Source organism: Solanum verrucosum, unplaced genomic scaffold (genome assembly GCF_900185275.1).
Source record: "Solanum verrucosum unplaced genomic scaffold, falcon-dt-bn FXZP01000196.1, whole genome shotgun sequence".
Taxonomy (NCBI): domain Eukaryota; kingdom Viridiplantae; phylum Streptophyta; class Magnoliopsida; order Solanales; family Solanaceae; genus Solanum; species Solanum verrucosum.
In genome coordinates, this window is record NW_026020420.1 from 1,928,564 (window position 1) to 1,956,502 (window position 27,939).

Below are 27,939 nucleotides of genomic sequence, written 5' to 3' on the forward strand. Positions count from 1 at the left end.
GAAATGACATATTTATTATTTAACTAAATAATAAATATGTAACTAAAAATCTTGTTAGCTTTTGGTTGAAAGCTAACAAGATAGTTACAATGATAGTTGCATTGTGGCTTATTATATATAAAATATATATATTCATACTATATATATTAAGCCTATCTATGCTTTTAAATAATTATGTATCTTATCACTAATTAAGAGTTCTAGATCATATATTGAGGAAGATATACATGGATACACTAAAATAGGAAGAGAAGCGAGCGAGATAGGGAGGAAGGCGAGTGAGATAGTCATGTATCTCACATACGTGTGAAACACACGAGATACATGTATGTATCTAAGTAAGAGTGAGTACCTGGATGTACCTGGATGTATATGGACTCACCAAAATTTGGTAAGATTCGTAATATTGTAAAACTAGAGTGTATCTAAGTAAGAGTGAGTTGATAGAATAAGTGAATTAGTAACCTGTCTAAATCTAATTCGGTTAGGTGGATCACTAACCCGCCCAAATATAAACAAATTAAATGAGTGGGCTAATTTTGTCGCCTTTATGTATAGTTTTTTTCCATTCGGTATTCGGTACCTACAACTACATTAGAGCCTGACTAAATTCAAATTTACGTCGGAAAACCCCACAGTGGGGTGTAAAACACTTCGTAATAAAGGTGATTCTGTATTTAGGAAGACTCAAACTCAAAATCTCTGATTAAAAATGAAGAAGTACTTCACACTCTATCACGATCCTCGTTGGTACTTCTATGTATAGCTACCCTATTCATTTTTCTCCATGCTTCTTTTGTACTTATTGGCAACTCATAGTACATTTATTAAGTAATTAAATTCAAGATAATGTTCATGAAACTAATTGGTTATATTATAAAATTGCCTGAAAATCTAGCATGACAGACTTTCTCTCTTATCCCATTTGTCTCCATAAATTAAACAACATATTTTGTTCGTTGGCTAGTATATTAAGAATATTAATTCATTATTTAATTATATGTACACAAATTGGCCACGTCTTCATGGCAACACGTCTAATATTTATCAATATGAGTTATAGTGGAATGATTCGAAAAACTTTAGTCAAAAAATTTCAAATTCAAACTTTTACAAATGAAATAGATTCTGCTGGGAGTGGTGCCTTCAGAAATGATCATTACGTTATAGTATGTAAATTCAAAATTGATTACGCTTAATACAAATTTCAGACACTAAATTAAAAGGGAAAAGAAATATCTAATAGCTAGTTTTTGCCAATATTTTATTTTATCTATGTTACATTTAATTTTGCTAATACATGTATCTGCCATACATAATACTTGGATAGGGATATCTTTATTTTATAAGTTTCTATTAAGTAATACAAATAATTTTAAAAAGTAAATTTTATATAAATATATATTTGTTGTTTATAGAAGTTTAATTTAAAGAAGAGTTGCATATGTATTGCACCTAGCTTGTAAATGTCCAGTTAAAGAGATTCAAAATTGCCACTATCTCCTTACACAACCATTATAATTAATAATGATATATACCACCAACAACAATAATTACCTTTCAATTTTAAATAAATTAAAATCGATTATATGAATTTTATTTCTCCATTTAAAAATAAATTTCAACTTTCCGATGATCTTATTAAGGCCAAAGATTAAACGATATTTAGTACATTATACGTATCTTAAATTAAGATCATAAGATTTTTTAACCAAAAAAAATTGTAAGATTTAAAAGTCTTTTTGGGTTTTTTAAATTTCGTATCAAGTAAAAATCAGATAAAAAAATTAAAACGAAATGAGTAAATTTCTTTTTTTTCCCCTAAAAATTAAATATTTTATAGTCTCTCCAATCAACAAATTAAGAGAATGCTCTCTTGTTACCAAACCCATTGGTACTGTTTTCTTGCATGCTTAAGTGACTGCAAATCTAACAACATGAATATTTGGTTGGTGAAGAATAATATATTCTCCATTTTATATAAGATAGAGCAATGCATGTAACATATTAATGAAAACTAGATACATTGAACTTTTTCTATCCCGTGATATTACTATGATAATTGTCAACTTTTTCTATTCCATGATACTATGATAGAGTTTCTATGTAATGTTTGAGTCAAATACACATATCTCGACTAATTTTATAAGATATCTATGTACAATCTCTTATCGGTATAGTTTTGTTCACCAGAATTTGGTATTGGTATTTGCAACACCTTTCGTCATTATAGAAACAATTGAGTTTGTTACGGAATGTTATAATCTTCTATAATAGTGAAATCATCTTAATTTTTTCATATCTGATTGGTCAAAACAATTAAGTTATGTGATATTTCAAGTTCATTATTTTCTCCAAGATTTTCAACCCTCAACTTTTGACCGTCCCACCCCCACTACCCTCGAACACCTACAGACAGGGCGAACCCACCCTATTTCAAGAGGTATCAACTGACACTGCTTCGCTGAAAATTTTAGTGTATATATATATATTTATAAATCTGAAAAAATAAAAATAGCACTACAAATAATTAATATTAATGACACTATACTTGACCAAGTGAGCTTCTTGGCTTGTTCGTTTGTAGCACGAACAAAATTGTCATTTTTTGCAGCGTGACCAAGTTTGAACCTCAGCAAGGCCGAATTTGGGGTGTTTTCAGAGAAAAGTTTAATATATCAGGCATTGCTTGTCAATTATTTATTATTTATTTATTTTTGAATATCGACATCGTTTACAAAAATTCTTGTGTACGCTACTGCCTACGGCCCACCTTATTCTATCTTTAGTATTTTGCTATATTACATATAGTACAGTATTGCCGTTTGCCGTGGCTGCTATAAAAGTTAGTCAGGTACTATATAAGACTAATATCGTTTTCTACAACATCAACCTCTACTAGTTACTCTACTACTAATTACTTATCAAACACTTGAAATTAATTAAGAAATCCACTTATTTTTCGCGGAAAACATTTATTTCCTACCAACCATATATAATGCACAAAAATAGTGATATAGAAGGAATATATATTGACTGTTTTCTAGGAAATTGTAACAATTTGCAAAGATGTTTGGAACCAGGTCGTATCTTTTGTTCTGGATCATTCTTTTGATTTGGTCAGTAGGCAAAAATAAAATAAAATATAGTAAGTAATTATTTTATTAATTTATTCTTTATTTTTGTTTTTTTATGAGGTCGAATTGGATATATATATATATATATATATATACTTTTTATTCCTTTTGCTATGACATGACATGAAATGTTGTTGCATCTAATTTTACCTAACAATTAATCTTAAGCCAATTACTAAAAACGAAAAAAAAAAGAAGTTTAACCTAAGTATCATTTATCGCTGATGCAGAGTTGGAAATTATAATTTATAGATTTTGATTTTTGAAATTAATTATTTTTATTTGTTCAACTTAAAGAGAAATACAAGATTTGAATTAAAGATATGAAATTCGATTAAACTAGTGAATTATAATCTAACTTTGCGTTGGGTTTAGAACGACCACATTTTCATATCTAACCACTTAAAAACATAACTATCACAATAGTCGGCAAACAACACAAAATTTGTGTACGTCACTTCAACTTCATTGTTTCTTAAATATGTATCACATTATACCACTAGCTAGGCCTCTATTGACCACCCTAAAAATGTTATGGATATGTGAATGTGACTTCTACTTGCATATATTTTTTTTGGTTTCCCACCCGATGTCCAGAGCCCACATTGGAGCTTTGACTAAATTCGGATCACGCTCTGCAGGGCTCATTCGGTAGTGGCGCTCCCAACAGGATTTTCTCCATACCCAAGGCACGAACTCGAGACATCTGGTTAAGGGTGAAGCACTATCACCAGTGCACCACAACCCATGTTGGTTCTACTTACATATACTTAAATTCGATTTAGAAATATATAGTATAAAAAAAATATGTTAGAAAAGTATTTTAATCTGCTCAAAATATTTTTTCCACTTTGTTTCCAAATAAAATTCATTACAATTTCCAAATACCCTTTTAATCACTCAATCAAATCTTATCTAAATGCCTAATTTACTTAAATATTCCTTCATCTTTATGTCTAATAGCAAAAGACTACAAACTGAGATCCAAACATGGATTTCTATGAAAACTTTCATTGTAGTGCGTAAGATATGTTAAATTAAATATCATTTCATATCATTTTTTTCTTTTAATTTCAAAATACAATACTTAAAACATCCGATTAAGTATTACTAATAAAATTCTATCCATCACACCATAATCCTCGATGAATATATCATTTTCCTTTCAAGACAAAACTCATCTAACCCATCAAATTATATTAGTCTTCCTATAATTCTCGATGGACGTCTCATTTCTCTTTCAAGACAAAACTCGTACTGCATAAGGTACATATATTAAACTAAAGATCACTTCATATCATTTTTTTCTTTTATTCTCAAGATACAGTACTCAAAATAATTGATTAATCAAGTATGATAAATTTTAATCCATCACATCATAATCTTCGATGAATGTATCATTTTCCTTTCCAGACGAAACTGATCTAGCCCATCAAATTATATTAGCCCTCCTACAATCCTCAATAGACGTTTCATTTCCCTTTCATGACAAAACTTGTACTGCTTAAGGTACATATATTAAACTAAAAGATCAATTCATATCAATTTTTATTTTTCTTCTGAAAAAATAGTTGATTAATTATGATAAATTTTTATCTATCACACCATATTCTTCGATAGACGTATCATTTCCCTTTCAACACAAAATCATCCAGTCCATCAAATTATACTAGTCTTCCTCCTTCACATATCCCAAAGCACACGTCTATAACACTTCATGTTAGTTTTGAGATAATTCATACCCTACAAAGCACAATTCCCAATTTGTATCAAACAACAATTCTTCATCCTTCATTTTTTTTTCTTATTGGGGTCCAAATTATTTTTGTTTTCATTCATCTTTGGAATTAAATGCCCACAACAATTTTTCTCAATTTTTTAAAACAAAGGGACCCTCTCACAGTTCACATACACACATTAAGCCTTAGAATTTTAAACAAAAAAGTAGATCTGTTACATAACCAAGAGACATTGAGACATGCAATAATTTAATCAATATGACCAAAAAAAAGAAATTAATTGGTTTAAAATAAAGTAGTGGCTAAGAGTACAACAAGAAGATAACAATGAAAAAACTAATCATATAAATAGATGATATTATTTATCTTTTAAATAGCTTGCCTTTTGTTCTTATGTCAATGAATTGATGAGACAGAAAGTGTTTAAAATTATATGAACTATTAATATGGGACCTTGTTTAATTTGGAAATCATGTTAGATTATTGGATGTGATATTTTACCTATGGTTGAATGTAATTATGAAGCGGATGATAAATATAAAGTTTATGAATTCAGGATATTACTGAATTGATGATTTGACTAATCTGTTACTAAATTTGAAATTTAATAATTGTATACCTATTTTGTTGATTTAAGATTTTTAACGTAACGGTTCCAGATTCAACTACTAAGTTATTGGCTTTTGACTAGGGCTACCCCGAGGATTATAAGATAATTTAATTGCACGATTATCCTTTTAAATGAGTTGATTTTTTTATTGTTTTGTCTTTCAAATGAACGTGTCATAGGTATTAGCCCTTATAGAACTTATGTCTGATGAGGCAAACATAACTTATGAGATATTATAATGCAAAAATATAGAGAAGTTAAAGTTAAAGATCAGTATAAAGCAAATACAAATGTCTTTTAACTCGAAAAGACATGTCAATATTTTATTTTTAAATTCACTCTGATATAACTTTTAACTCTCACTTTCTGTGTTCTGATGTGATATTTGTGTTAAAGATAATTGTCATAGCAAACTCTCTTTCGATGTAATACTTAAACACATATATAAAGTTTGAATCAAAATAATTGTGTTTCACCTTGTTCTTCATAGTGAATAATTTATTTATGAAATTTTCTTAACAAACAATAAAAAAAAATCTTCCCAATATAATGCACTACTACCTATTTTTCTTTTGGTTATATAAAAAAGACATTTGAGATTTCCATTTATATAGTCCTTATACTTTCTTTTTAATTTGTTCCAAATAATTAATTTAAAAAAAAAACACTCTCTCTCGCTACAAAAGGAACCCCAATTACCAACAAAAAAAATTCGTTGATAAATTGATCAAATTAGTTGGCAAATTGAGTTATCAACCAAATGTCAATTTATATTAATCCGTTGTTAAAAGGCTCGTCGGTAAATATTACCAACCGATTTTAATTTGTTGGTAAACATCCAAAGGTGTTGTTACAAAATATTGAAACATAGCCTTGAAATTTCTGTTGGTAAATTCACCAACTAATTTTTGGTTAGTATATCATTAGTACCTTTACTAACGAATTGAAAAGGAGTTAGTAATTTTTTTTCTTCATTATTCGATTCCGTTGGTAATACGTTGGTAATTATAGTAACAAATGTCTGATAGTAAACTTTTCCAGATATATTGGTAATTGGTTGGCAAATTTAGTAACAAATAATTTATGTTGGTAATTTTCCAATAAATTTTAAGTACTTTTTTTTTTTTGGTTTCCCATTCGGTGTCCGGTACCCGCACATTGGAGCCCGACTAAATCCGGATTCATGCCGGGAAGTCCCACATTGGGGGTAAAGCGCTCCCTAACAAAGACGACTCCGTACCCAAGGGGAATTGAACCTGAGACCTCCTGGTTAAGGATGAAGGAGTACTTACGACTCCACTACAACCCTTGTTAGTAATAAAATTTAAATACGTTAGTATGATTATTTTTTTTCTAATAAATTTACTAATTGATAGTTAGTTTGTTGGTAATGTATCATTCAAGTTCAATGTTAGGTTAGTAATTGATTGAAAATATGTTCAAATTATTATTAACTGAATGATTATCCAATAGTAAAATATTTATTAATTTATTGCATTTAAAAATCTAAGAGCACAAATATAAGTCCAAAAATATTAATATCAATTTTATAAATCATATTTGAGTGAAAGAATGCAAAATCTATGATAACAAGTTAAATTAATCTCATTATGACACATAGCATTACATCAAAAATTTTAATTCAAACACATTTACCAAATATATTGACTAAATCTAAATTTTGGCCAAAACTTAATAGTTAAAATGCCTAACAGCACAAACTGAAAATGAAAGCCTCAAAACCTAAACCAACCATCTATTAGATATAAAAATGACCTTCCGAAGCTAATCGCGCTAACCGAATTCTCATCAGAGCACGTTTAGAAAAAATGTTAAGCAGAGTCAAATTTTGGCCAAAAATTAAAAGTTAAAATGCCTAACGGTACAAAATGAATAGGAAAACCTCAAAATTCAAACCAACTATCCTATAAGACAAAAAATGACCTTCCAGAGCTAATCGAGCTAACGAAATTCAAATTTGAGCATGTTTTCCAAAAAAATTGACCTAATTTAAATTTTAGCCAAAAGTTAAAAAGTTAAAACGCTTAACGACACAAACTGAAAATAAAAGTCTCAAAATCCGAACCAACCATCCTATGAGACCAAAACTGAACTTATATGGCTAACAACGGTGAGAAAATTTCAATTCGAACACGATTTCCAAAAATATTGACTAAGTGAAATTTTGACCAAAACTTAAAAGTTAAAATGCCTAACTACACAAACTAAAAACAGAAGCCTCAAAACCCGAACCCTCTATCTTATTACATAAAAAATGACCCTCCGCATCTAACTGCACTGACGAAATTCTCATCTGAGCACGTTTATCAAATATATTGACCGAAGTTAAATTTTGGCCAAAATTTATAAGTTAAAACACTTAACGGCACACAGTAAAAATGAAAGCCTCAAAACCCGAAGCAAACATCCTATTAGATAAAAAATGACTTTTGGAGTTAATTACGCTGATGAAATTCTCATCTGAGCACGTTCACAAAATATTGATCAAAACATAAGATTTAAAACACCTAACAACACAAACAAAAAACGGAAGCTTCAAAACTTGAACCAACCTTCCTGTTAAATAAAAAATGACCTTTCGAAGCTAATGACACTGACAGAATTCTAATCTGAGCACGTTTATCAAAAATATTGACCAAAGTCAAGTTTAGACTAAAATTTAAAAGTTACAAAACAATGAAAAAAACAAACCTTTCCAATATAAAGCACTACTATCTATTTTTCTTTTGGTTATATAAAAAAGACATTTGAGATTTCAATTTATATATTCCTTATACTTTCTTTTTAATTTGTTCCAAATAATTATTTTTAAAAAAAAACACTCTCTCTCTCCTTGATCCGTATGATTTGAAAACTCCAATGATTGATAGAGAGAAATTAAAGGTTAATAATTCTCAAATATTCCACAGAAAAGAATAGCAGATTTCAATTTATATTCATGTATCTTGAATTATGAAGTTTATTAAATTGAGGATTAAATTTAGGTTGTTTAAACAAAATAATCAAATTATCGTCTTTTCTAATTTGGATTTGAATTTTCTCAAGAAAAAAGTATCAAAATCAAATCCACCAAAAATTTGAAGGGATTTATTTGATTAATTAAATATATCATATATTTTTTCTCTTTTCTATTAGTTAGTAATTATTGTATGGGAGTTTCATTCTATATTGTTTTCCCCATTACTATATTTTAAGGGGTACTTCATGTGGGAGAAAGATTTGAGGTTGGTGGGATACTTAAGGATGGATGTGAATTCTGATGTTTCTACTCTTAATCAGACGTTTCGAGTCTTGATTTTTTTTTAATGGTGTGTATCTCCTTTAATAAGTTTTATATGACACAAATTTAATTTAGTAGGACTATATAATTGCCAAAAATTATTTCTCTATTTTATCGTAATTATTCTCACTAGGATCTAGATGATCTAATAATAGATGAAAATAAGTTGGGAACTCATAAGGTTTCAAGTTAAATTTCGAGAATGTAAGAATACTATAATAATTTGTTTATATTTGTTCAAATCTTGATGGATAGATTTAATCATAACTTATGCTGATGTTGATGAGAAATATATAGCATTTATTTTTAAAAATTAATTAAGATGTGCGTAAGCCGATCAAGCGGTCCCAAATTAGATTTTTGTTGTTTCATAACGTGCGTGGTGGGACATTAGTCTTAAGATATACAGACTTTTTTACTGTAGGTGTCACACCATTGTTGGATTAAATCATGATAAGATTAGCATGGTACAATCTATATTACTGATAGATACTCCCTCTGTCCCTAATTATTTGTCCACTTTTGAATTGATACACCTATTAAAAAAGTAATTATTGACATAATGAATTTACCATTTTACCTCTATTAATTATGAAGTGGATGGATTAAAAATTTAAGATTTTCAAGAAATTGTACCTTTTTAAAAGTAATTAACTGAAGGTATAATAGGTAAAATTATTTTGTCATTTCTTGATTTGTCAAAATGAATTAGTAATTAGGGATAACTATAAAAGAAAAAGTAGACAAATAAATAGGGACGGAGGGAGTAAAAAGCAAGATTTAGAGTTATTAATGTCGTCACTAATGAAAATACTAGGTTAATTAAAATATCATAATTAATATCCTTTTTTAATATCTTATCTAAATCCTATTGGCCAAATGTACTAACAATATTAAAGTTAGGACATTGCTCCGGATTTGTTGGGGTGGGGTGCATTTGTTATATGCTGTAACTATTATTTGTTCAAGTTGAGCATAAAACAGATGATAATGGGCGTATGAGAAAACACTTTGTTTGCAATAAATTTTAAAATGATAGAAAATAAATTACAATCATAATTGTTTTTTTAAAGAAACTTGAATATTTATTTCTGACTAGTAAGGGATATAATTCTGTCCCTCTCTTGATTCTTCTTTTATACGATTTATCCATGATTCAAGAACCAATTTCTCGAACTAGGATAATTTGCATTTGATCTCTTTATGAATATTTCATGAATTTGTGGAATATTCGAGATGTCTCTTTAAGGGAATACAATAGTATCATTTATATAGGCATAAGTTAGGGTTTATGGTTAGAGTAGTCTCCAAAAATCTAAATGGAATCGAATACTTCTTGTAGAGTCTCAACTAGAATTGAATATGTCTTGCAGATTTCCTACAATTTTTTAATGTCTACACACGTGCATAACCTTTTTCAAAGTTTGAACCAGAAGTGTTTATTAGGAACACTTTATCATGCTATTGAGGTGTGATCAAGATTAGATCATGTTATTGCTCGAGTGTTTAAATAAAATTTACTTATAATAAATTTAAGGTAATGACGAAGTCAAATTTTCAGTTAGAGAATTCAAAATATTTTTTTTGTTTTGTTTTCGACCTCGTGTCAGTCCGGGTGTCGAGTGAGTTGAGCCTTAAATTACAAGTGCATTGTATATAGTACAACATCTATTGACACAAGTTAACGTGACATAATACATATATAGATATCTTAATTTTATTTTAACGTAAATTAAACACTTTAATTTTAAGGATGCACATTTGAACAACTCAACTCACTTTACCGTGCCAGTTGAATACTCCAACTTATAACAAAATCATGTTCATCTAGACACCTTCAAAATGTATACATCACCTCAACATCAAGTGTTTACGAGACACAATTGAAACAAGTTAACTGTCTTAATATATATATTCAAAGTTAGCATGCTCAATACCTATTAATGTCAAATTAAGATGTCTATCTATGTATTACGTCATTTAACTTTAATCTTAATTAAATGTCCAACTACGAGTGGGCAATGCATGTTAATTAAGGCCCTCTTCCAAATTTTTGCTACATCTCATCAATATTTGTCAGGTCTATCTATATCAACAGGACCAAATTTCCACTAAATAATTCTTGTGTAATGATAAGTGACAATAAATAATATATTTTCATTATCCAACCACTGTTGTTGGCTAAATTAATGTGAACATGGGACTTGAAAATGATACCTACAATTAGTTTACATGGACAATAGTTTATAGATTGAACATTTTACCTAATTCCTAAAAACATATAAAATAATCCTTTATGTTTCAAAATAAGTGTTTAATTTTTTTTCACGCCTATGAGTAAATATGACTTATAAACATGTTTTTCTTATTTTTATTAAAAAACGTCATTTAAAAATAATATTTTTAACCGATCATGAAAAAATTGATAACAAACCATAGAAAATATTACTGACATAACTTGAAAAGGAGTTGGTAGATTGTATTGTCACTACTATGATTTTCTCATAGTTTTTCATCATTCTCTATTTCCAATCATTGAAATCTCAAAACTGAAAATAAAAAATAAAAAATATATATATATAAAAGGAAGGTTCTTTTATTATTACTTTATTTTGGTTTTCCATTTGATGTTCGATGCCCGATATCCACATCAGAGCTCAATTAAATTTGGACTCGCGCTGAAAAGTTCCACATTAGAAAGTAAAACGTTTCCTAACAAAGACGATTTTGTATCTAGGGAGACTCAAACACAAGTCTTCTAATTAAAGATGAAAGAGTACTGATTACTGATCACTCCACCACGACCACTGTCTATTGGTTCTTTTATTATAACTCCAAAAATCTGCCAGATAGTCAAGAATATTATCAGAAACAATATTATTCTCTAAAAAATTGTTATAAATAATAGTACTATCTATAGTTTAGTTGTACAACCAAAAAAAAAAAAACACAAAAAGGAGAAAAAAATATGGATTCCCAAACAACAGTTAAAACTTTAAAAGAACATCCTCTTCAGTACAGAACTTTTGTTCAAAACCATATACTAAAAGATGCATCATTTTCTTCATATCTCAAACCAGAAGATCATAATGTTGATGATTCCGAAATCAACGTGTTCGATGCGAAAAAATATTTCAGTGAAGGCAATGAATCATCTTCTGTTGTTAAAAAAAATGTAAATGATCAATGTGAATTACCATCAGGTCATCGACATTCGTCAGTTTCTTCCGTAGACAATGCCTACGGAAGAAACTTTCGTGCTAACTCCTTTCGTGCTACTCCAACTGCTTCGTCAGAAGCAAGTTGGAATAGCCAGACAGGACTATTAGCAAATCCTCCAGGTGCAATTGCAGTTTCATTGAAGAGTATTAATACGAATGACAAAAAAAGAGGTTCGTTTAGTACTCGTAAATGGTTTTTCTGTCGAAAATGCCCTTGTTCTGGGAAGAAATCTGTGCAGGTCGAGGAAGCTAGCTCGGAGCCAAGAACAGAAACTGGCTCCGAGCAGCATTTCCCTGTCAAACACAGTAATAAGATTGTAGTTGAGAAATCAACCAACATATCTCAGAAAAAATCTATTGAAATACAACAAGGAGGAGCCGTGAGGTCAGAGACTAATAAAATTGGAACGATTCAGAGAAGATCATCAGAGTCAGAGAATAGTACAGCAAGCACAATTAGCTGTCAACAGCGTGTGCTGGCACCGGTTAGACCGTTTACCGAGACGCCAGGTGGAGGCTTTTCATTCCCAATTCTGAACAATTCAGGTCAATCGAAATTAGGAATCAAACCTCCACCAACAAGATCATCGATTTCTCCAATTTTAGAAGATCCGCCTCGAGATTCACTCGAGGTATTTCAACCATCTTCTCGAAAATCAATCGAAACAGATCACCACCGATGCAATAATTTCCCCTTCCCAGGTAGTCCAATTTCTCGAATAACAGCAACAGACGACGACGTAGCAAGCGATGCAAGCTCTGATCTATTCGAAATCGAGAGCTTTTCGACTTCAATGGCGAATTCATCCTGTCCATTATATCGTCAACGAAATTCACTCGAGGAGCCTGGTACACCGAGTGTTGCAGCTACAGAGTGTTATGCACCAAGTGAAGTTAGTATTGATTGGAGTGTTACAACAGCTGAAGGTTTCGATCGGGCTAGTGTTACTAATTATTCAACTATTTCAGAAATCGAAACGAATACTCGATTTTTTGGTGGTAATGATGGTGGTGGTGATGGAGGGAAGTGGAAAGGGGGTGGATTGTTGAGTTGTCGGCATGAAAAGGCGGTAAATGTAGGACCGCAGCCAATTAAATATGGGTCGCCCGATGGGCCACCACGACTGCCGTTGAAATCAACGGCAGGACATGTGGGAAGTAGGCCAATAGGTAGAGCTAATAAGCCACCTCTTGCAAGCTCTCATTCAGCACGCTTGTCTCTTGCATTTGCAGCATGACCTTCACACTCTCATGTTTGATGTTTGTATGTTTTATTCTCTTTCTCCCTCGTATTCGTTTCATTTTACGTGATACTATTGTTATTCACGAGAAAATTTTCTTCCATCCTGATTTTTTAAATTATTTATTATTGTAACTTATAATTTTTTTTTAATGTATTTCTTAGTATCAGAGTTTATGTAGCAATATTTTCTTTTTAATCTATTTTTGATATTCTTTTCATTTTAATTTATTTGTTATATTTTATTTTTTAGTGATTTGTTTTAATATATGTTTAATATCATAAGATTAAATGAAATTTTGGTATATTCTATACATATTTTAAGTTAAAGATCACAAGGTTTGAAACTTTTCTTTAATTTTTTAACTACTTATCAAATCAAATCAAATCATACAAACAAATTAAAATGAAATGAAGCTAAGTAACTTATAAAATATCAATTTGAACTTCTTACTTTTTATTTTTTATTTTGAATCAGTATGCGGTGTTTAAAATCTACATTAAATTTTTAACTAATCTGAATTCTCATAGCGTAAGACCCATTAAAAAGTGAAGTGTTCCCTACTATGATGTTTTTTTCATATCCAAGTTTGAATATGAGATCTTTGTCAAGAGTGAATAAATTCCATATATTCACCATGATAAATATCTTTGGTAATTGAAATTTTTATTTTATCCTTAATGATAAACTTTTACAGAGACATAAATGTTATGATTTCATATACTTAAGGCCATATATTTTAAAATTTTATAATTATACAAATATTATCACAGGTTTAAGATCAAATAGTTCAAATCCTTTATAGCCATACAAATTTTATACATGCTTAACGACAAAAAGCTTTGATTTTGCCACCAAAATAGAGTAAATGCATGAAGAGGGTCTAGTTGGGGTCACCTAAACGATAGGTAGGCCAAAATGTTTGACATTTTTAGTTGTTGTTCATGCACCTACCCAGAGGCTCTCTTTTTCAAATGAGGGGCGGATTTAGAGGTTCGTTTAGAGATTCACGTGAATTTAGTAATTTTTTACAGATAATATATTAAGAAATTTATTAAGTTTGTGTTTGATCATAAATTTTGAAAATACATCTTCAAATATCTGTTTGATCGTGAAATTAAATTATATTTTAAAATTTTATCTTCAAAATATTTTCAACTTCCCGTTCTGGCTTAGATAAGTTTTCAGGTGAAATTTCGCTTCTCATAAAACTTTACACTATTTTAAAAAAAAAAATGCATGCCCAAACTCAACTTCAAGTTAGAAAAACTCAAATTTTAAAGTTTCAACTTCAAATCTATGATCAAATGGGAGTTAATTATTAAACTGTAAACTCAATTATTATTATAGTATTAGTATCAATCTGAATTTGTCGTAAGAATTCATAAACTTTAAAATCATGAATCAGTTAGACTCTATATTTCATCAATTTATCGTGGTTATGTTATTTACCAAATTCTTAGTCACTATACTATACAGTGATGGACCAGGAAGTTTTACCAAGTGGGTTCAACATATAAAAAAAAAAATGAAGCAAGTATTAAATGTAGGTGGGAATCGTACCCGCGATGCATCAGTCAAATTATAACCACCTTGTCGCTGGGCTACGTGTTACTATTTATTTAAGTGGGGTCAAATTAATTATATAGTGTGTTTTATTTCAAAAAACAGATTGAATATATATGTATATACCATGTATTTTTTCGACGAAGTGGAATCATATGAACCCACTTGCAACAAGGTAGGTCTGCCCCTGATACTATATGTCCTCTTTTTTCAACGCCCTTACAAAGTAGTGATGAATTAAACTAGTGCATGACCAGTCTACATACCCAATTATGTTCTATTTTTTGGCACTGAAAACCACTGCAATATGTGTTTGTGGGCTATGTTTGTTTGTGAAAAGAGAATTTGCAAACTTAATGTCAACAAAGAATATTCTTGTTTAGTATATATGCCCTACTTTTAGAAAGCAAAAATAAATTTAAATAGTTGAATAAAAAATAGTCGACAAATATATAATGTGTATATGATCGATATTATATAATTGTAAATTGATTAGAAAAGTAAATAATGAATTTGATTGACTATTAGTCAGTATGTTGTTGTTGTGTAAATTATGGAGAAAACTAGAGTTGTCAAATCAGATGATTGAGCTATATTTAGGCATGTCAAAATAGAGTGATTTAGTAAAAGGTGTGGATCGTATTTTTGAGGGTTAGTTTTATCACTCTTATAAAATATGGAGATAATTGATTCTGGGATCATCGTTTAAATCATAATCACAATATATAATTTTTTTTTTAAAAAAGTTTAGCCACTTTAGAAATAACTTCAAGCATAAGCGACAGAAATAGCAAAGATTTATGTGAAATTTTCCGATAAGTAATTTGCATGAAGTTTGTGTTTGTGGCACCCAACTTCAAACATGTATATCTGAAGTTTTAGATATTATATATATATATATATATATTAGAAACTGAAAATAGTTTTTTGTTAAATATAATTGTCGTAACTCCTTAACGTCATATATTGTATTACACATTTTTGTGTTTTGTCTCATACTTTATACTTATCACACATTTTTTTTTGCATTTTGTTTCATACTTCATACTTTCTCTTTCTTTTAAAATCAAAACAAAGAGTCGTGTTAATAAAGATATTCAGTCGGCATCTTTTATATTTGAAAGTTTATATTTAGTATCAACATATATAAAAATAAATCTTTGTGCTAATTTGTACAAATGTCCAAATATAAACTAATTCTAAAATCACAAGTTTCCATAATATTATTATACATGGTGGATTGTACTATTTTAATTAGAAATGGTCAAAACTCAAAAGTGACATGTATGAACAAGTTAAAATCCTTTCCATATTAGGTAGTGATAAAAGAATTAACCTTTTTTCCCCAAACAATTTGTAGTGGACCACCAAATGATATCCAAACTATGAAGTATAATAAAAAGCCTAATAGCTTCAATTCTTTTTATTTTTTTATTTCAATCGAGATTTTGTCAAAAACAATCTTTTTACTCCATAAAAATAGAGATTAAGTCTGCATACATCTTACTATTCTCAGATTCCTCTTATAAAATTACATTGTGTATGTTATTGTAGATAATTTGAGCTTTGGAACAAAAAGAACTCTTGATAAAGACTAATGATCGAGTCAAGGACGAACCTACAATTTTTCGTTTACAAATTAGGCAGAACATAATAATAACTTTGACTCATATTTTGTATTTGAGCTTAAAAATCCCCACTTAATATGTATATCTTGGTCTTTATTAAGAAGCACTTTCTCTTCAACAAGACGATACAAATTACGAATCTGAATTAATTGAGTCGATATTGATTACTAGATGATGGTTATGTTATTTTTTAAAAATAGAAATACACACTCCAACCACCTATGGTCACTGCCAAGTCTTATTAGCATGTTACATATTCTCACAAATAAAATAAGACACTTTGCCTAAAAAGATGAGTAAAGCAGCACAGACCAGGTCTCTCTGGCCTAGGTTTTGTAAAATTTTAAGAAAGTAAAAAAATTAAGTGCCAAATATGGGAATGCTATGGCCCCCTTTACTTTCTTACACACTCACCACATGTATTTCGATATTTGATATATGTATTGAAACTCGATTAAATTTGAATTTAATTTAAAAAAGTCTCATCATAAAACGTTCTTTAATAAAGTCGACTTTGTACCCAAAAGAGCCCAAACCTGAGACATTTGATAAAGAATGAAGAAGCACTCACACAATCCACCACTAAAGTACCACTCCACCACCATCCTAGTCGGTACTCACCTATGTCTTGTTTTTTATATAAAAAATATTAATTGTTTTAATTAATAATAAATATAAGAAAGTGGGAATTTTTTAAAACCTTTTTATTTGTCCTAGGTTGGCTACTCAAGTAAATAAATCTGTATTGATTTACTTTTGTCTTTTTTATTTAACTATAAAATAAATTAACAATTTGATCATTATCTATCTTTTAACTTTTTGTATTACTTTCCTTTTTAGTTAAATTGATCCAAACTTTTTATGAGAGTTTAAAAGGAAAAAAAAGATCAGTACTTTAATCACTTAGCTATACACTATTATTAGAAGATAATTTATAATTTGAAGTAAGTAAATACATTATATTGAAACAGTCAATAACCATTATAATTACTCTAATCTTTTTGATACATTTAAAAAGGAGTTTTTAATGTATTTAATTGCTCTGACTAAAATAATTATATTCGGTAGTTAAATATAAAAAAGATATACATTAATTATATATAAAGTATATACATATTATACATTTATATATACAAAAAAATATATTAAGGGTGATGACTATTCAAGTTCCTTTTAGTTCAGTTTCTATACGTTATTTCTTAGACTTTAATTATCGTATTATTTTATTTTAATATTGTTAATAATGACTTGTCATGTTGTTTATAGTATTTTATCGCGATTTCTTCACTTTTGTTATATATTTTTTTCATATTGCTTCCAATGATTTATTTTCTTAACTGTTTATCGAAAATAACTTTTTTTTTGTTTCTCATTCGGTGTTCGTAGCCCACATTGGATCCCCATCTAAATTCGGGTCATGTACTATAGAGCCCATTTGAGGGTGATGCTTCCAATAAAATTTTCTTCATATAGGACTCGAACCCAAATCTCTAATTAAGGATGGAACAGTCTCATCACTGCAATGCTTACATTCTGTTCTCTTGATTTTACTTTGTTGGGGTAGCATTCCCAATAAATTTTTCTTTATACCATGGCTCGAATCCGAGCTCTTGATTAAGAATGAAGCAGTCTCATCATTACTCCCGACTTTACTTTGTGGTATAACGATGAATATATTATTGTTGATGATTATTTAAGTAAATTCCCCCATAGAAAATGAAAAAGAGACATTTTATAAAAATAGTACTTTGGCATTTACTAATTATTATACTTAGCATATAAAACTAAGGGATAAGATTTGTTTAATTAATTATTAAGTACTATTTGAAAGTTGTCTTGAATTTCTAATTTTTATATAGGGAGTGTACATTTTTTTTTTCAAGAGAGAATAGAATGTGGGTCTTTGCTTCTATTCTCTCCTGAATTAGATTGAGCCTCAGGTTTTTGCAGCAAAGAGCATATATGGTTTCTGGGTTTTTTGTTCTCTCATTGATGATGAATGTTGGCTCATACTTTGCTGCATGCAAGCTAATTTGACTCTTCCTTTTTTCTGGGTATTTCTTCATTTTCCTTGGTAACACTGTTTTCTCCCTCTTTTTCTACCTTAATCCCTAGCATTTTCTTCAATTTGATCTGGGTATTTTGTTTCTTGATTTTGTTTTTATTGAATCTGTTGATGGGGTTTTTGTGATTGTTACTGGTAGTGGGAAATGGGTTTGATTTGTGTGTATAGGGTTCTGAAGAAACAAATATGTTTTGATGTGATGAATTATTGGGATGTAAGATTAGAACTTTAGTTTGTTTTGTGTGTGAAAATTGAATTGATTTTAAGGGATGGGATCTCAGGGTGGTGGGGGTGGAGGTGGGGGTGGGGTTAATAGTATTGGTGCAGGTCAAGCTCAAGCTCAAGCTCAAGCTCATGCCCAAGACCCAAAGACAAATGCTTTGGCTAGGCAAGGATCATTATATGGCCTAACTCTTGATGAGGTTCAGAATCAATTGGGGGATTTGGGGAAACCATTGAGTAGTATGAATCTTGATGAGCTTCTTAAGACTGTATGGACTGTGGAGGCTAGTCAAAGAATGGGGGGAACGGATTACGGGGTGTTGCAGCATGGTCAGGATGCTTCGGGGAGTTCTTTGAATCGACAATCGAGTATTACACTGACTAGTGATCTGAGCAAGAAGACTGTTGATCAGGTGTGGCAGGATATTCAGCAGGGGCATAAAAGGGATAGTATCGATAGGAAAGCTCAGGAGAGGCAGCCTACTCTTGGTGAGATGACACTGGAGGATTTTTTGGTTAAGGCTGGAGTGGTTGCTGAGTCGACTCCGGGGAAGAAAAGTTCGGGGTCAGTTTTAGGGGTTGATTCAATGGCATTGCCTCAACAGCAAGCTCAATGGTCACAATATCAGATGCATGCAATGCATCAGCTACCGCCACAGCAACAACAACAGAACATGCTACCAGTTTTTATGCCCGGCCATTCGGTTCAACAACCTCTGACTATTGTTTGCAACCCAACAATAGATGCAGCTTATCCTGAATCTCAGATGACAATGTCCCCAACCGCTCTGTTGGGCACATTATCGGACACACAAACACTTGGAAGAAAAAGAGTTGCACCAGATGATGTGGTTGAGAAGACTGTTGAAAGGAGGCAAAAGAGGATGATTAAGAACAGGGAATCTGCAGCGAGGTCACGAGCAAGGAAGCAGGTGACTTTTGAAATATGTTGCGGTGTTTTGAATATGGTAATATCGTCGCCATGGCTATTGAAATATTATCTTTTTATCAACAGGCTTACACCCATGAACTGGAGAACAAGGTTTCACGCCTCGAAGAAGAGAATGAAAGGCTCAAGAGACAGAAGGTATGTTTTGTGATAGCTACTTTCTTGTCAGTGAATATGGTAGTCATTTGCATATTCTTCTAGTGGTTCTTCAAGAGTGTGTGGTTATCAGGTACTTTGTATCATTTGCATTCTTAATGGTGTTACTTGTACTGATGTGGGCATCATTGAAGTGTGTAAAGAAGTTCCAATTCTAGAACACATGAGAAACAAATCTGAAAGAAATGTAGCACAATTTCATCATAACGAATTTTCAATACCATTTCTGACATTATGTTAAACTATTTACTGTTGAAATTTATATTGTTCGAGTCATGTAGGTTCTTCACTTCTCCGCAGAACAACCTCTCATATAATGATCTTTGTAATGCTGCATTGTGATGCTTTCAACTCCGGAAAGAATGTTTCTTACATAAAATAGAAGAAACAAAATTATATATCATGTTTAAAGTGAAGTATCTTTTTGTAAGGTTAGAAACAAAAGTCACTTAAGTACATACTTTACGAGAGGGAAATGATTGTTTATTCTCATTATAAATATTATTTAGGAAGGTCAGAAATAAAATGATTTCAATCATTTATGCAAATGAGAAGAAACTGTCTCTCTTTCTCATTTTAGGTCTTGTATTGTCTCTCCTACTCTATACGAAAAGAAAATGAATTTCAAGGGTCTAGTACTGAATTACGTATAGTTTTATAACTTTATTCCTTGTATCATTGCGTTTCATTTTGTAAAACCTTTAAACTATTATATTGCCATTTTGCTGGTTGAGTTGCATAAAGGTGCAGTGGCTATCTAATGGTTAAAGTTCACTGCTTATCATGTCATGTCCTTCACCATTACATATGTTGCCTGGACTCTTCAAAAAGGTCAATGGATGTGTGTCAGATCTTCCAAATCCTCCAAAAATAGTGTATTTTTGGAGGCTCCGACATGGGTGCAGCAGTATATCTGTAGAATCCGAGCAACATAGATCATTACTTTTATCGAGTTCACAGAAATTCTCATAGTTGCAAACTTGTAATACCCTTAAGGAAAATACCACCTTCAGTCAGTTTTGATTGCAGAAGGTATTTTCTGTAGATTCACATTGGAGAAGGAAATAGCATAATAGTTGACCATCAGGAAGTCTCTGGAATTTTACATTAGTTCTTGTGTCCCTTTGTTCATCGAAATAGGAGAAATTGAGGTAAGGAAGAAATCAGTAGCAATGTTTGTATGTAAAAACAAACCACATTCAAGTTTGTTCACGTGAGAAATAAGAGAAGAGAGGAGATATATTTATGACTTAATCTAAGGGTCTATCGAATACAACCTCTCTATCTCCAAGGTAGGGGTAAGGTTTGTGTACACTCTACCCTCCTCCAAAAAACCTGGTTGAACGTTTATTTGGTTGGTTCACGATTAATTTTCTTCAAACTTAAGTTCTTCAATTTGGTGATTGGCAGGGTCGACTTTTCTGTTAAGTTCTTAAAGAGCTTCTGGTCCCCTTAGCTTAGCCTTTGGCCCAAAACCAAATTTTCATTCGGAAGATTGAAGAAGCTCAAACCCCTTCCCTTTTTCTCTGTCTCCCAAACCCCTTCCCATGGTTTTTCACTATGTCTTTAGTTTTCACTATGGTTCATTCTATTGTTGCTACTGTTTTACTCCTCTACCACCGGCCCACTGGTCGACCTTGCCATTCACCTAGTGCAGTCTTCCTCTCCGTCATTCAATGCTCGTTATGTTGAGAGTGTAAGAGCTTTAGATCTATCTCTTTCTTTTTTGATATATCAATGAGCCCTGAAGCAGTCTACACTGCATAACTGAACATGAGACTGCTAGCTTTGATAAAGAAGTTAGACTTAAGTCGTTGAGTCTATTTTTACTTTTGCTTTTCTTTTCATTTTTCCTTTTGTCTATTTGATTTCCTAAGTAACCAACTTAGCTTAAATTTTATTAAACTCCTTGTAACTGATCCGACAATATCTCAGTACATTTATTTTTACGTGAACCTGAACCTAACAGAATTTACTACGGGTTTGATTTAGATTACCAAAATCGACAAATTGAAAATTGGAAAACTGAATGGAGCTTTTGCAAAACCAAATCAAACTGACCAACACCAACCCCTAAAGTATTGAAGTCAATGAATCAGTGATGAAGGCAAAGGAGGAAATGAGAGGGGCAGATGTGAGATTTTACGAAGATTTGTACATGGAGGAGAAGTTGAGGGGGAAGGTATTATTCAATTAGGATGGGGAATAAGGGAGTGGTTGGAGAGGTCTATGGCCTATGGGAGAACAGGAGATGAGGGAGGCAAAGCCCCTGTATCGGATGAATTCACAATTTCACATTACTTTTTGTTGCATTGTTGTAAAGATTGGAGATCATTGCGGAATTTCAAGAAATTGTAGAGTTTGAAGGCAAGCCTAAACACATCCCTCAAACTTAAAAGAGGGAGTAAGAGCATCAAAGTTTATAGGGCGATTAGTATGGTAGGAAGCATTAATGAGATATGTACTAGACGATACAGTCTCTACTTCTCAAGATCCATTAGTGGAAGAAAGACAGACATTGGATGCAGTTTTGGTGGAAAATGAAGTGGTTTATTTTAGAAGAAAGAGTCGAGGAACTTATTCCAGTTGGACCTTAAGAATGCTTGTGATCACATGAATTAAGAATCTATGGAATTTCTTTTGCAAGCTAAATCTTGGAATGCCTTCTCAGATGTGACTTTTATATATGTCATATTTATTGTTCGAATAGCAAAGATAATTGTTGCTTAGTTCTTGATGATCTGTTGTCTTCCCAAAATTAGAGAGCATTTAAGACAACTCTGTCACGTCCATTTCTTGTGTTTCTCAGCTGTCTTTCACAGATTATAATGTTAATATGGTTTTACGTGCAGGAGATAGAGCAGGTGTTACCGAGTGTTCCACTTCCAGAGCCTAAGTATCAGCTGCGCAGAACAAGCTCCGCGCCCGTCTAACATCCAGTTTCATGCACACGAATGATGAATATGTAGATGCATAGTGTTCGTTATGTCATTGAGGTTTATGTTAGCTAGTCATTATCTGGTCATTTCCTTGTTCTTGGTTAACATCCTTGTTCAGGAGACTGCCCTGGAGGCCTCTGCTGGCAGCACTTGTCGGCTGCCCGTGTGATTGCCTTAGCTATCTCTAGTTCTCTAGATAAGTTCTTTTTCCTTGTATGTACATTTTTATAGTTTTAACCTTGGAATTATGTGGAGGATATAGTTTTGGTAGTTTCCTTTCGGTTACTGTAAGCATTTCCAGTATGAATTGCTTTCGAGACAAATGAAAACAAAGTTATTGTATGTTTCCAGTTGTATTGAAACGACCGGGAGAGGGGTAATCTTCTTCATGGTTCCTTCTAGACTTGAAATCCTCAACTGCTTGGCATATGGCTTCCTACACTGGTAGAAATTGATTTCAGCTTCATTATTCTCATATATGGACTAACCGGAAGCTTTGATAAGTTGTTTTTTAAGTTCAATTGTAAGGTGTACATGTTCCATATAGATTAATATCTTTTGTTTTCTTCATGTTTGAAACAAGAAACACTTTTTGAATACAAATAGGTACATAACTTCAGTTGTTGAACACTGGAATCTCATCCTTAGTTACCAGGTGTTTACGCCAAATTATGTAAATTTACTGTAGTTATGTGATTTAATGAGGTGAGAATGCATGTTAAGTTACAGTGTTATAGAATCGATGTAATAGATGTGTCTCTCTATTCATTGATTTGGCGTAAAACACATAGTAGGCAAGGCAAATACAATAGAATCAGTTTACAACAAGGGTATCAATAACCTGAAAGCAAAATGAAAAGGTAATTTCACAACATTTCCAAAGCCATAATAACCAAACACATGCCCATGAAAGGAAAAGAAAACAAAGAATTAGAAAAGCAAAGTGAACTACTTTTAAATCCAAAATCGTGCCGGGAAATCCCATATTGAGAGGTAAAGCACTCTCTAACAAAAGTGACTCCTTACCCAGGTTGATAAGGTGAAACTAGATCTAACACATGACTTAAAACCAGTCTTCCAAAAACCTCTATACATCTGAATACTTAAGCAAGAAAGTCATTATATTTTGCTTCCTAAAAGACTAAACTCTAAACATTTCTGATGATCATCAGCCTCTTTCAAAGTTTTCAGCAGCTGGTTTTAATTTCCTCTAGCCTTTTCCAGGTCTGGAAGATCTGCAATTAAGAGACAAAATTAGTGTCAAAATTGGGAAAACTCCATCTCCTAATATATACTTGCTTCTATCCGGCTAAGTTGGATAGGCGAAATTAAGGACATTGAAACAGATGTATCAGAAAGAGCAAGCAAACATGGACTTTTTGTTTACCTTTACGCAAGCAAATAATCAGAATACACGAGAAAATCAACAGCTAAATAAATGTTGATTTGGTAACTTAGAAGAGAGAAAGAAAACGTCAGGCAGATACTGGAATATCGAGGAGAAGGAAAAAAGACACTAGCAGAGAAGAAAAGAGTTGTAGAGGGCCACTAACTTACACACTGGGAGAGACCACGATTAAAGCTAATGTGTGTTATGTGAATTCAATGTACTTATCGAATGTTCATTTTATTCTCGCTTCTAAGATGTCTTTTAGCATTACAAAAAGTTTAACTAAGTGAGGTTTCCCAGTTGGAATAAACGAAAGTTTAAGTCTCTGTTTAGTAACTTGTCCTTGTCCTCCCATTTTCTCGTTTTCTCCTCCTCTGTTTCTCTCCTTATAGTTTATCTAAGCTCCGAATGTTATCCTCCTACACTCATTCCTTTCCTTTCTCTCCCTTTCTTCCAATCTCTCTAAGTTTCTTGTCTCTTAACTGTCAATCGAGTATAAAAAGTTGTTCACATGAGCAAGAAAATGAGAAGCACTAAGTTGGTTCTATTCCTCTCTTAAAGGAAATGAGGGCTGAATAAGTATTTGAGAGCAGCTGCATACTAATGAATTGCAAAGAGAGCTGACTGAAAAACATAGCATTGTCTCTGATGTGTACAACAAATTAAAGATATATGTAAACTAGTCCAATCAGATTGGAAACAACTCACAGAGCATTCCTCCATCATCGCTGCTCTCGTCGTCATCTCCAGTATACTAAAAGAAAGATATACTCAAGTTAAATAACTATGATCAAAGTAACTAAACATTATGTTGCATATAATATTTAACAAATCAGGTTAGGCATTACCGCAACACCCCCATCATCAGAGTCCGCTGCATGGAACAGAAAACTGGATTAGCTTTATGAGAATATCAGGATACAACAAATAACGTTATACATGAGAAGGAGTTGGCCAATGACTGAAAAGGAATGCCATGTAACCAGATCTTCCCAACGTAGAAGAGAGAGAAGCAGGAAGTAGGTGAGGTAGTATTGTTCAATATTCATCGTTATTGATGCGGAGCCATAAAAGACCACTAACTTGACAGAATTTGATTATCACTATGGTCCGAGAAATGAATAGGGAGGGAAGTGATGAAATGATATTTAGAACTGGATCAACTTGAAGGCTTGGGAATTACAAAACGCAAACCTGCATGCCTAATTTTGGAGCACATTATCATTTCACATTACATCAATTGTAAAACTAAAATTTTAGGCAAACTAGGTCCCCCCGGGGTTTTGGTCTAGTGGTAAGACCAAAATGCGCAATGTGCAGGATAGGCCCACATCACGTGTTCAAATATTGATGTACGTAGAATCATGGTATTTAAGTGGAGAAGGGTAGAGGGGCATGTCCATTATCCATCGAGTTGGTATTTAAGTGGAGAAGGGCAGAGGGGTAGGTCCATTATCCATCGAGTTTCAAACCTTCTACTCCTTTAGTCAGGCCAGAAAAGTTTGATAAGAGATGGTCAGACTTAATACACTCAACCCGCAGTCCGATTACTAAACGTTGCATTTTGATCAATCAAATGATACATTCCACACTGAAAACAGAAAAAAACTTGCAAAAAAAAAAACCTAAAAATACAGTTAATATTTCATCTGCCACTTTGCTCCTATTCCAAAGCATAAGAAAATAAAAGAGGAAGGATGGGGATGGTGTTGAATTACAAATTGAAGATTCAACAGAAAAACAGTAGTAAGATTGGCTGAACAGGCAGGAGGCTTACCAGCATTAGGATTCATTAAAATACCTAAGTTCTCTAGTTCTATTTTCCCCCTCAAATTAATGGAAAGATAGCATAAAATTAATTTAATTTTAATGAAGCAAGTGATATGCAGCCAACTCACAATATTCTTCATCATCTTCATCACACCATTTGTTCCAATCGACCTTGAGGTATGGAGCGGGCTTCTCTTCAGACTTCAATATTCTTGGCCACCAGCCTCTTTGCTCCTTTTGGATTGAGCAGAGGATAATTCTCGACCCAATATTAGTTTTACACCGCTGCACCAGAAAGCACTCTGATATCAACCATGAGGATTTTCTAACCTTGAAACCATATTGTAAAGGAAGAAATATCCAGTGCAAAACACAGCTATCTACATTTACCAAACTCTAGAAGAATAAGAAATACAAGCAAAGACAACTTGAAGTCAAAAACATAGGCCAATGGGTTCACGGTCTTATACACTTCCCAAAAGTATGACAAATTTCTATATCCATTTATATAGTCCAAGCCCAAGGCAGAGGGTAGATCTATCTTGATGTAGATCCACCTCTGGTCATGAACCATTGCAAAAAGGTACAACAGCTATGATTGAGTGAGCCATATGCTGACTTTGTGAAACCCATTAGGAACCACAGCAATAAACCAGGCATCCTGATTCGAAACTACTACAACCCTTTTCAGCAAAACAACACCTCAATCCCAAACTAGTTATAGTCAGCTATATGAATCCTTAACATCTGTCCCAATCTATTTGTACCATCTTGTTCCAATACTCAATAACATTCCCATCAATGGGACCGAGAATAATAGGTAATTCGGGATAAAAGGTCTATATACTTTTAGTTACACGCATACAATGAGCTCGTTGAAAACTCACAACAAGACTGAGGGAAAGGCAAGAAAGTTGAGCCATACCCCCCTTACTTCCCTATTGTTGACTGTGTTTTCCTCCTTTTCCCATACTTCGGAAGGAAGAGATCGCTGGTGCAATGGTAAAAGTACTCATCAGGTTCAAGCTGCGGAAACAACTTCATGCAAAAATGCAAGGTAAGGCTGCACAAACGTAAGACATGATGAGGTCCACCCCTTTCTCAAACCCCACCCCATAGCGAGAGCTTAGTGCACTGGACACTAGACAGCCCTTACTCAATAATTTGGGATTCTCCACATTTTCTAATCATATACAAATTGCTAGACAAACACCTAATATAAACATACTAACAACCCTGTTCATCATACTCAACACAATTGCTACATTTTTGTACCCTTTTTCAATAATTTAGGATTTCTCTAATATCTGTACATTTTTCACTTACATACAAATCCCTGCAAACACTGACTTTAACATAAACCTACCATCAACCCATTTCATCAAACTCAACAAATTTACCACAGCCAATAAAATAAACGAAAACCCAGAAAGAAAAAAACAAAACTTTACACAAAACAGTAAGAAAAACAGAGAAAAAAACCTCAGGAATAACATTCCCGTAAAGCTGGAGAGTGACGGAGAATGAATCGCCATTGACACCAATAGCAGAGAAATTAAAAACACCATCTGGGTCACACTTCAATGATACATCTTTAGCATCAGGCAATGATATAGTCAAGTAAACTTTCTCCGATCGCTGAGCCCAAAGTACTTCTGGTTGACGGCTGCACATATTAATTTTTTTTCAAAATTTTCACAGAATACAACTCAGAAAGTGAATTTTTTTTGCAGATTATTGAAATTTATTCAAATGGGTACCTCATTTTTGCAGAGAAATTGAAGATTTCAGTCGATCACTGGATCAATTGATGTCGATTTTTCTTCTGTTTTTCGAGTTTTAGAGCTCAAAATTTTCTTCAATTAGCAGTTCATAGTTGTCACTTTCTCTTTTTAACTTTGTTTTCCTAATCTATTAGCCAAAATAAATAATCATTAATTCATTATTATATCTTATATTAAAAGTAAAATAATTGTTCAAAATATTTTGTCATGCTTTATTGTGT

The 27,939-nt window shown here is 32.1% G+C and overlaps 3 protein-coding genes and 1 long non-coding RNA gene across 5 annotated transcripts in view; 2 read left to right on the forward strand and 2 right to left on the reverse strand.

Moving 5' to 3' along the window:
- LOC125840965 (uncharacterized) overlaps positions 1-27,939 on the reverse strand; it is a 229,332-nt gene that overhangs the window by 165,877 nt on the left and 35,516 nt on the right. The window contains exon 1 of one of the 2 annotated variants that reach the window (XR_007443772.1): positions 1,713-1,722. The exons of the other annotated variant lie outside the window; for it this stretch is intronic. This is a non-coding gene — a long non-coding RNA (uncharacterized LOC125840965). Of the gene's footprint in view, positions 1-1,712; positions 1,723-27,939 lie in introns of those variants that run through there. 2 annotated transcript variants of the gene reach the window in all.
- Positions 11,749-13,246, forward strand: LOC125840933 (protein PHYTOCHROME KINASE SUBSTRATE 4). The gene has a single exon (XM_049519914.1). The coding sequence runs from the start codon at positions 11,756-11,758 to the stop codon at positions 13,244-13,246; it is 1,491 nt and encodes a 496-aa protein (XP_049375871.1). The 5' UTR covers positions 11,749-11,755.
- Positions 18,309-23,184, forward strand: LOC125840941 (ABSCISIC ACID-INSENSITIVE 5-like protein 2). The gene is made up of 3 exons (XM_049519923.1): positions 18,309-19,662; positions 19,746-19,817; positions 22,688-23,184. The coding sequence occupies exons 1-3, from the start codon at positions 18,778-18,780 to the stop codon at positions 22,766-22,768; spliced, it is 1,038 nt and encodes a 345-aa protein (XP_049375880.1). The 5' UTR covers positions 18,309-18,777; the 3' UTR covers positions 22,769-23,184.
- On the reverse strand, positions 23,708-27,797 carry LOC125840957 (co-chaperone protein p23-2). Its single transcript, XM_049519945.1, has 6 exons — positions 27,695-27,797; positions 27,417-27,600; positions 26,063-26,219; positions 25,013-25,038; positions 24,873-24,918; positions 23,708-24,009 (listed from the first exon to the last, which is right to left on the reverse strand). Exons 1-6 carry the CDS (start codon positions 27,697-27,699, stop codon positions 23,975-23,977), a joined length of 453 nt encoding a protein of 150 aa, XP_049375902.1. The 5' UTR covers positions 27,700-27,797; the 3' UTR covers positions 23,708-23,974.